This window comes from Pyricularia pennisetigena (genome assembly GCF_004337985.1).
Source record: "Pyricularia pennisetigena strain Br36 chromosome 7 map unlocalized Pyricularia_pennisetigena_Br36_Scf_8, whole genome shotgun sequence".
NCBI classification, from domain to species: domain Eukaryota; kingdom Fungi; phylum Ascomycota; class Sordariomycetes; order Magnaporthales; family Pyriculariaceae; genus Pyricularia; species Pyricularia pennisetigena.
Window position 1 is genome coordinate 1,725,858 of NW_021940920.1, and position 9,510 is coordinate 1,735,367.

General features: G+C 53.1%; 3 protein-coding genes across 3 annotated transcripts; 2 read left to right on the plus strand and 1 right to left on the minus strand.

Moving 5' to 3' along the window:
• Positions 1 to 1,705: 1,705 nt before the first annotated feature.
• On the plus strand, positions 1,706 to 3,712 carry PpBr36_09591 (uncharacterized protein; the record flags this gene model as incomplete). The annotated part of the gene is made up of 4 exons (XM_029896712.1): positions 1,706 to 1,957; positions 2,007 to 2,476; positions 2,539 to 2,897; positions 3,273 to 3,712. The coding sequence occupies 4 exons, from the start codon at positions 1,706 to 1,708 to the stop codon at positions 3,710 to 3,712; spliced, it is 1,521 nt and encodes a 506-aa protein (XP_029744499.1).
• A 384-nt stretch (positions 3,713 to 4,096) lies between these two features.
• Positions 4,097 to 8,422, plus strand: PpBr36_09592 (uncharacterized protein; the record flags this gene model as incomplete). The annotated part of the gene is made up of 5 exons (XM_029896713.1): positions 4,097 to 5,369; positions 5,493 to 5,662; positions 5,752 to 5,939; positions 6,564 to 7,803; positions 7,922 to 8,422. The coding sequence occupies 5 exons, from the start codon at positions 4,097 to 4,099 to the stop codon at positions 8,420 to 8,422; spliced, it is 3,372 nt and encodes a 1,123-aa protein (XP_029744498.1).
• Positions 8,423 to 8,466: 44 nt separating this feature from the next.
• On the minus strand, positions 8,467 to 9,282 carry PpBr36_09593 (uncharacterized protein; the record flags this gene model as incomplete). Its single annotated transcript, XM_029896714.1, has 1 exon — positions 8,467 to 9,282. One exon carries the CDS (start codon positions 9,280 to 9,282, stop codon positions 8,467 to 8,469), a length of 816 nt encoding a protein of 271 aa, XP_029744497.1.
• Positions 9,283 to 9,510: the final 228 nt, after the last annotated feature.

Genomic DNA, 9,510 nt, shown 5'->3' on the forward strand with positions numbered 1-9,510 from the left:
AAACAAATGGATATAAAAAGTTTATTTAATTATCTGAAATATGCATTTCTTACATTCCCACTATTACCCATTATAATTGCATTAATTCGGTTTTTATTCGTTTATACTTATATTCACAGTTACAAATTGTAGTAAAACTTGTTAACATGGGTATATAGTAAGGAATAGGGTTTTACACTTTATATTAAAATGTATTTTTATTCATAAATTCCTTGAATTGAATTAATCGTTCATTGTCACACATCGCGAGTTCCAGTGTCATTTTGGGACCTTTGCGTTATTTTTGGACATCTGATGTGCCAATCGATGGCGAGGTAATCTTTCTCAGTCGTGTACAGAAAGATTGACTTAGCCTGCATTGCCAAATTAACTACTGCGTAACTGGTGCAAAGTTTTGCAGAACCGGTGGTTGCGTGCTATCAGTTGAATGCATCATTACTGACAATATAAATTGTTAATACCAGCCTCGGCGGAGCGCCTGTACGGCGGTACCTAGTACGCAAAGGCGCCTTCTCTCTCCTCCCTTTTGCGAATTTTAGAGTTGCCCCCGATGGAATCAGAATTAAATCTTCAACCGTTCAACTGGTTTGTTGATTAGCTGCCCTGTCTTTCATTGTTTCTGCTACTTTTGACCCAAAAGCGTGCTGACTTGCTTGGGTTGGCAGAAAATGAGAATCACAAGAGGCAGGAATACTGCGTTGCTGTCTAATCCATCCTGAGAAGATCTACCAAACGAGAGTGGTTGTAGCAGTGGACCAAACACTTATTTGATATGGATATGGATGTGAATAACACCACAGGCAAAGCGAACTGAGCATATTGTGCCCTTTATGATTAGGACTGTTTTTTTCCCAGAATCTCATCACACTCCAGCAAATTGAAGACCCACTGACCGATTGCGCCTACAAAAAGGTTAAGTAATCAATCAAGGCGTTGCATTTAGGACTAGGATTTGTGACGCAACTTTGTTTAACGTCAATGTACAGTACGCTGGCCACTCCAGAATGCATATTAAAAAATAGTGTGCGTGTGCTTAACCAGCGGACACCCAGCTTTGCCGATCGTCCGTTTGTGGGAATGTCATTTCTGTTGCTGAGCACAAAGTCACCTTTTAATAGCAGGCGGTCAGGCAGAACGTTATCTCTGGGCTCGATAATTGGGTCTGATTGTTGTGTATTTTCTTGCCTTCAAATGCAACATACGTTCACATTCTAATCGGTTTGACTCGGTGTCATGTGGTATAGCAGGTCTCCGTCAAAAATCCCAGATATTCCGGTTTCATCTTTCTCTACTTTTCTCGGGCCATGATTCCACCGGGTTGGATTCTCCCATCAACGCATCTAGTAGTCTCTGAAGGTGGTAAATGCTCGTGCGGCTTGTGGCAGATTATCAATTATTCATGCATGGATGGATGACAAGTGTTTGCGGCTATTCGGGACAAGGCAAAATGAACAAGACCGCTTGACTACGTGTGGATTACCCTTTTCAGATTTCGAGAATCAATCGATCCAGCGGTAGTTATTCGTTATTCTCATGCTAGACTCCACAGCCCAACTCTGTTGCTGTCAAGGTTTGGAAGTATCCCTGTCGAGACTTGAGCCTTTGCAACATAAATTCATCCTCAAGCATTAAAGTTTCCCGCAGTTCGTCGTCTCATTTTCAACCTTGTTACGGATGAAGATATTTCCCTTGGCAAATTATCGTCATGGATGCAGCCGCAATCGAAAACGGACCTTATTCCGTCCCGGCCGAGGCGCAAAAGATTTATCGCGAGCAGATACTGGGCAACCCCTTGATCCGTAACAGCCTGCCTCTTGGGATCGAAAAGGCCGCGCAGTCCATAGTCTTCACCGGCAGCGATGCGCCGACGCTCCCGGTCAATTTGCGCTTTGCGGAAAGCATCTCGAGCCTCAAGGCCCTGGAAGCAAGCTTGCTCAACCTCGTGCTAGAAGAGAAAGTACGGCGTCGTGCCGCAGAGGGTCGAGATCAACACGGACCATGCCCAGCTTTTCATCATGTCCTTTGCCCTCTGGGCGCTGGACCCGGCCGGGGCAAACATAAACGCCGGCACACTGCGCACGGCCGAGGGCCGCGCTCAACTTGCCCGGTATTTGCCGTCGTGGGAAAGACGTTTCTCCAGCTCGGATGCGGGGATCCGCTATCAAACAGCCGTGACCAACATCTATGCCACCAAGGACGGGCGGTATTTCCACCTGCACTGCTCCCCAGACCCGGGGCCGATTCAGGAAGCTTTGGGGTTGCCCAGCGGGGTGGAGTGCGAGACTGCGGATGCAAGCAAGCAGCCGTACAAGCAGGCAGTTGGCCGACTGACGGCAGAGGAACTGCAGGATCTGGTGGACGATCGCCGACAAGCGGGCACCGTCTGCCTCACAAAGGAGGAATACGCAAGCAGCGAGCACGGTCGGGCCAACGCCCACATCGGGCTATTTGAGATTATCCCGCACGCGAATGTCACGTAACCCGGGACCTGGTGGCCCAGCGGTGGAGACGCACGACGACCCCTCGCGGGACTCAAAGGTGGTCGAAGCTCTCGCGCGTGATCGCAGCGCCGGTGATTGGGCGATCGCTGGCCGAGCTGGGCGCCAGCGTGATGCGCATCACCGCCCACCACCTTCCCGACACGTCAGGCCTGCACCTGGACACCAACCACGGCAAGTGGAACGCCTGTCTGGACCTACGGCGAGAGCAAGACAGGGAGTCCTTGCGGGAGTTGATTCGTGGGGCCGACGTCTTCATCCAGGGTTACAGAGCTGGGGCTCTGGACAAGCATGGTTTCGGAGAGCAGCATGTGCTGGAGCTGTGCCGTAACCGCAAGGATCGTGGTGGTATAATCTACGTGGCGGAGAATTGCTACGGATGGCATGGGCCGTGGATGGGTAGGTCTGGCCGGCAGCAGATTTCTGATGCGGTAAGCTCTTTTTTTTTTCTTTGTTTCTTTTTGCCCCCCCTTTTTTAAAAAAATTCGACTCTTTCTGTCTGACTTACCCGTCATCTGGTTTGTATAAAGCTGCGGCACGTCTTACGAGTTCGGTAGGGCTCTGGGTCGTGACGAGCCAGTAGCTCCTATTTTCCCCAACTCGGACTATTGGTAAGTACGATTCAACATGCTAACATGGCTCTTTGAATTGTTGACGAACGTTTCAAACAACCTTAGTACTGGCGTAGCTGGATCTGCAGGGGTCTTGACTGCACTTTTTGCGTCGGGCTGAGAAAGGGGGTTCTTTTACTGTACGAGTAAGTTTGCTAAGCAGTTGCCGACCGGCCTTTACTGCTGAACCACTGCAATGCTCTGACTAAAAAAAAAAAACGATCTGCGATGCGTCCCCAGCTTGCCCTCAACTACTACTCGCGCTGGCTGCTCTCGTCCGTCGGCACGTATCCACAGCACGTCTGGGAGGACCTTCGTCGACGCAGCGGCATACCCCAGTTCGAGCACCACCACTCGATGGAGCACACGATCCCTACCGTTTTCCCATGGCTACTCCGCAGCGGCATCCTCTCCAAGTCCGAGTTTTATACCGAGTACTACGCCAAGAACCTGGCTCAGACGGTTCGAATCGTCGCCCCTGTGCTGTTCTACCCAGGCGGGGAGGTGGAGCCAGGCTATCAGGTGGGCACGAGGACCAATGGGGTTGACATGGCGAAGTGGCCAGAGGACCTCGGGGTGGAGGTTGTTGATGGAGACTCGTAGGAGCAAGGATTGTTTTTTTTTTTTTTTTTTTTTTTTTTTTTTTTTTTTTTTTTTTTTTTTTTTTTTTTTTTTTTTTTTTTTACTGTACATGATGCGAGTTGTGTGGTGTCCCTAGTGACTACTCGTTTCGCCATTATGTTTTATTTATGCAGGTTGATTACAAGGTGCCATTCACTGCTTGACGCAGATTCTTGAGAACGAAACAGTTGGTGGGGAGGTTGCGTTCCTTGGACTTGGCTCGTAGTAATTCAGTGAATATATATTTGCAGGTCAAGAAGGGCTTTTTTTTCCTTTCTTAGACAGAGCTGCAAATTCGGCAAAGACGAGAAGAAAAGAAAAAAAAAAAAAAAACATTTTCCTCCTTGATGATAATACTCCTTTACAATGCTACTTGCTACAACTTTGCTATATTTGTCTTGGCCTGACGTCGTGGCCGTCGCCGCCTTGGGTTATCTTATTTGGCTCATAGCAGCATCGATACGCCAAGAAAAGATCATCAAGACCCATGGTGGCCACGCCCCAAAAGCTGGCACCAGCAACAATCTACTGGGGAATCCTTTCGGTCTCAGGTTTGCCTGGGACTTCTACCGCCATGGTCGTCGCGACGAGTATCTCAAGTTTACGCATCTCAACTTCACCCAGACCGGTGCCGGCCGCGCCAACGCCTACACGTTTGAAGTCAACCTCGGAGGCATGCGCACCATCTGGACGGCAGACCCCGAGAACATCAAAGCCATGCTCGGGTCGCAGTTCGACGACTACGGACGCGGCAAGGCCTTCCAGAAACGCTGGCATGACCTCTTGGGCACCAGCATCTTCAACGTGGACGGCCAGACGTGGCACGACTCCCGCCAGCGTCTTCGCCCGCTCTTCATCCGCCAGCGCGTCTCCAATCTGGACTCGTACGAGAGGCACTTCCAGTGCCTGATCAAGCAGCACCTCGACGGCGGCCGCACCGTCGATCTCAAGGATGTCATGTCCAGGTTCGCCCTGGACGCCATCAGCGATTACGCCATGGGTTGCCAGGTCAACACCCTGGACGATCGCAACAAGGACGTGTTGGACGCGCTCGAGAGGGTCAAGACCACTCAGAACATCAAAGAGTGCGCCGGCCCGCTGAGCTGGATGGTTCCGACGTCGGGCCTGAAGCGAGACCTCAAGGTCCTCGACGACTTCGTGGCGCCTCTGATAGACCACGCCGTACATCTGCCACAGTGCGTGCTCGACGAGATGGACAAGACGGACCGCGACTGGACCTACCTGAAAGCATGCGCTACAGTCTCGCGCGACCGCGACTTTCTCAAATCTGAGCTCATGTCAGTTCTCTTGGCCGGCCGCGATACCCTCTCTGGGACGCTGGTCTGGACCCTGATGGAGCTCGCCAAGCGTCCGGACCTGATGGCGGACATGCGGCGAGAAATCGAGAGCACAGTAGGGCTTGGACCTGATGCTCGACGCCCGACTCATGATGACCTCAGGTCCATGCGACTCGTCAGAAACACGCTCAACGAAACGCTCCGCCTGTTCCCCCCCGTATCACTCAATATGAGGGCGGCTCTCAGGAACACCAGCCTGCCCCGTGGCGGTGGCCAGGATGGCAACGGACCAGTGGGCCTGGCGGAAGGGACCCCTGTGATCTTCTCCAGCCACATGCTGCGTGCGTTTTCCTCTTTTCTTTTTCTTTTTTTTTTTCTTTTTTTTTTTGCCTCTTTTGGGCTAGGATCTGCTCTAGGGGGACTATATGTGCTTGCTTTCTCAATACTAACGGAAACGCGTACAGATCTGAGCCCGGAAACATACGATCAATCTCCGCCGGGGACCAGCGAACCTCACGTTTTTGACCCGTATAGGTGGGACGTGTGGAAACCCAAACCGTGGACCTACATTCCGTTTGGTGGAGGGCCACGGGTATGTATCGGCATGGAGCTCAGCATGACGGCCATGACTTTTGTGAGTCCCACTACCCTCTGTGCCGTATGCATGCAAGCCGAACCAGTCCAACGAAGCAACACAACTAACTCTGCTACTTTGATTCCCAGGTCTTGGTCCGTCTGTTTCAGCGTTACTCGAGGCTGGAGATGCGGTGCGAGATGCGTGGCAATTCGGCAGATGGGTGGGAGAGGCCTGATGGAAGCCCCAGCATTGTTGAGCAATTCATGACGGACAGGGGCAGGGTGCGCATCTCGGGGGATGTTACTCTATCCCCTAGGGACAAGGTGTTAATGGGGTTCCTTCCATGACGATCTCGGACGGCTGGGATCTGTCCATGTAGCAGCATCGACGATGGTGGTAGCGGTAAAAAGGCTGTGGGTCTGCCTGTTCTTGGTAATATTTCTCGCCAGGCTGCGAACTGTGCGAATTACCTATGGACCATGACTTGGGAATATTCCCCAAAAAGGAAAAGAAAAAGAAAAAAGAAAAAAGCTTTTCGTAGATGCGCGAATTTTAACCATGTGCCGGGGTGTTTAATTTTTCCTCAGTAATCGTAATCACTGCATCTAGTCTAGCATTGACTACTTAATATGCCAGCTTTTAGCCAAGATCAGTTTAGTCTTGTAAATGATGGGACGGCGCAGTACCTTGCAGCTTTGGACATGGATCGTTCGGTTCGTGGGGCAAGGCAACTCGTGACTCTGGATGGATTGGCGGCTGCCGTAGCAAAAAGCAGACAAACTAATACAACCACTGACTCGTTCGAGTCGTCCGAATGTAGCTGCTTACGCATCTCCTATATTATCTCCCGCCATTTTACGAAGCTGGCGCCGTATCATCCGATCAGTGACTTTACTAGGCAGAAAGAAAACGAAAAAGAAAGGATTAAAAGTCTTCTTTCTATGTCATGATCCGACAGTCCTAACTCCCCGAATTTAGCAACCATCAAGCCAATCATGATTGTGACCATCTCGGCCCTGCTGGCGACCTATGTCCTGTACTGGACCTTTCGCCTGGTAAACAACATTCTCAAGGCAAAGGCGACCGGCTTGCCTGTCCGCTGGACGCCAGTGACGCCTGCAAACCCGTTTTGGATTGTTTTTGGAAAGCCTACCTCTCGCGTTCTCCGCGCACTTCTTCCCTCGTTCCTATCAGATTGGACCTACTTTAGCACTTTCGACTGGCACTGGCTGGACCGTCTATCTCTGGAATCCAAAGTCCACAAAAAGAATGGGGACACTTTTCTCCAGGCTGCTCCCTCGGGGGTGATGCTGCATACGAGAGATCCCCAAGTTGCTGAGCAGATACTGCAAAGCTGCCCGAAACCGGACCATGTGGCAAAGTCCCTCGAGGTGTGCGGGCCGAACCTGGTCAGCAGCAGCGAGGAGGACTGGCCGAGACATCGCAAGGTTACCGTGTCTACACTCAGCGATCGGAACAACCGTCTAGTCTGGGCCGAGACGGTCCGCCAGACTCGGCAGATGATGCGGAACTACGAGGCCAGAGACGGGGATGTGGTTGACCCCGTGGACGACGTCCGCAGGATGTACCTCAACGTGTTTTCTGCCGTGTGCTTCGGTAAGCCCTTGGGCTTGGACGAGGCCACGGGGGACAGAAGCGACGACGTCGTCCCCAAGGGTCACGCAAGAAGCTACCGGCACTGCCTCGAGACCAGCCTCAAGGATATCTTCATCCTGCACACCGTCCCGAGCTGGGTGGCCAAGCTCCCTCCGGCCCTGGTCCCACGCAAGATTGCAGAGTTCTTCGCGGCTTCCCGCGAAATGATTCAGTACCTGGACGAGATGATCCGGACCTGCCAGGACGAGCTGCGGGATGGCGGAGAGGTGCTCAAGTCGGGCGAGAATCTGCTCCGCATCACCGTCCGGAGCGGACTGGGGTTCGAGGGCAAGGAGGCGCGGGGGCGGGCTTACCTTGCTGACGATGAGGTCCGCGGAAATCTTTTGATTTATTCTCTGGGTGGACACGAATCAAACGCGCATACCTTGACCTATGCCTTGTACCTTCTGGCGGCGTATCCTGACATCCAGGAATGGCTAGCTGAGGAGATGGCCATGGTTTGTCCGGCTGACGGCCAGTTGGGTGCGGAGGAGACTTATTTCGGTATCATGGCTAAGCTTCCAAGGACCCTGGCCGTCATGGTAAGTTTTTTTTTCTTTTTTTTCTTCTTTTTTTTCTTCTTTTTTGCGTCATTTTTTGCTTCTTTGAGCCCATGCTACAGAAAAGCTTATGGACAAGCTAACCAACAGCCTCGGACAGTACGAAACACTCCGTCTGTACCCCTCAATCATCTTCCTGCCCAAGACAACGGCCTCCAAGCACGTGGCCATCAACATCAGCACCGCCAAGGGTGAGACCAAGGCCGTCATCCCGCCCAACACCAACATCTGGGTCAACATGTGCGGGATGCAGGTGTTGCCCGAGGTGTGGGGATCCGACGCACGCACTTTCCGCCCATCGCGATGGATCGACTCCTCGGGCCAGTTCGCCGCGCCGTCGCCGGCCGCTGGTGCCGCCTTCGTGGCCTGGGGCGGCGGCAAGCGCATATGTCCTGGGCAGAGGTTCAGCCAGGCGGCCTTTGCGGCCAGCATGGCCAGCCTGCTTGCGGGCGGGAAGAGGGTGCGCGTTGCGCCGCGGGGTGATGAGGGTGACGGTGCGGCCAGGCGTAGGGTGTTGGGGGTGCTGGATGACAGTTATGTCGGCACTACTGTTCACATGAGGCGGGCTGGGGATGTCAAGTTGAAGTTGGTGGAGGGTTAAAGTTTCTTTCCCTAGAACAAAGTCACAAGATTTGTTCAATATTCTCAGCTAGACTGTCTATCATCTGGCTGCCTAACACCGCTGGCTTTGAATACAAACACCGCCCCGACAACCTCCCACTCCAGCTTTTCAAATCCTTTCTCCAACCCCTTGACAAAAGTATCAACGTCATCGTCCTTGTTGCTAAACACACCCGTCAGATTGTGCCACAGCATGATGAACCGACCGATGATGTTATGAGCCGCGCCGTCTCCCAAGATGGTGGCGCCGGTAAGCACACCATCCTTGGCCAGGAGGCGGCCGCCCAGGCGCGTCAAGGCCTCGACCTTCAGCCTCGGCGGGCCGGGCAGGCAATGAAGCAGAAACGTGCATGAGATGACGTCGAACCCGGGCGCCGCCCGGCCCCCAAGCGACGCGAGACGGCGCAGGGAAAGGGCCAGCTCAGCGTCCTCGCGCAGTTCGAGAAAGTCCGCAATCAGCGTACGGATCCTTGCGTCTTTGTGCGTCTCGGCCGCGCGCGCCGACGCCGCCTCGAGGCAGTTCTGATTCAGGTCCGCCAGCACCAGGTCCGACCCCGGCGGGAGCGGCGGTGCCTTGCCCAGGTGGTAGCCGGTGCCCACGCCAATGTCCAAGAGACGCAGGGCGGGGTCGGGACGGGATTGTTGGCCCGTGGCCCTGCGGCGGCGGGCGACGGCCGCTTCGATCTGCGTGCTGTACAGCGCGCTGAGCTTGTGGGCCGGGCAGCGCCAGACGTGGCTGCAGTAGAAACCCAGGACGACCAGGTCGTAGAGGAAACGGAGTATGAAGGGGATGTAGACCGTCGAGCCGCGCATGGGCTCGAGATGCGGCTGTGTTGACATTGTGACTTGTAGAAGCACGGTAGTTGTCTGTGGGTTCCAACTTCCAACTGAGGTGGCTTGCTCGTCGTGCCGGCCTCGGGATGTTATGCGTATTGTTCAATGACGTTATGGACTCTGAATCATGAATAATAATAAAAAAAAACGCTTCGTGGGGCTTGTTTTAAGGTTCGTGATTGATTTTCCGTTTTTTCCGAGAAGCATTGTATTTGTGACCGACACGATTAAGGT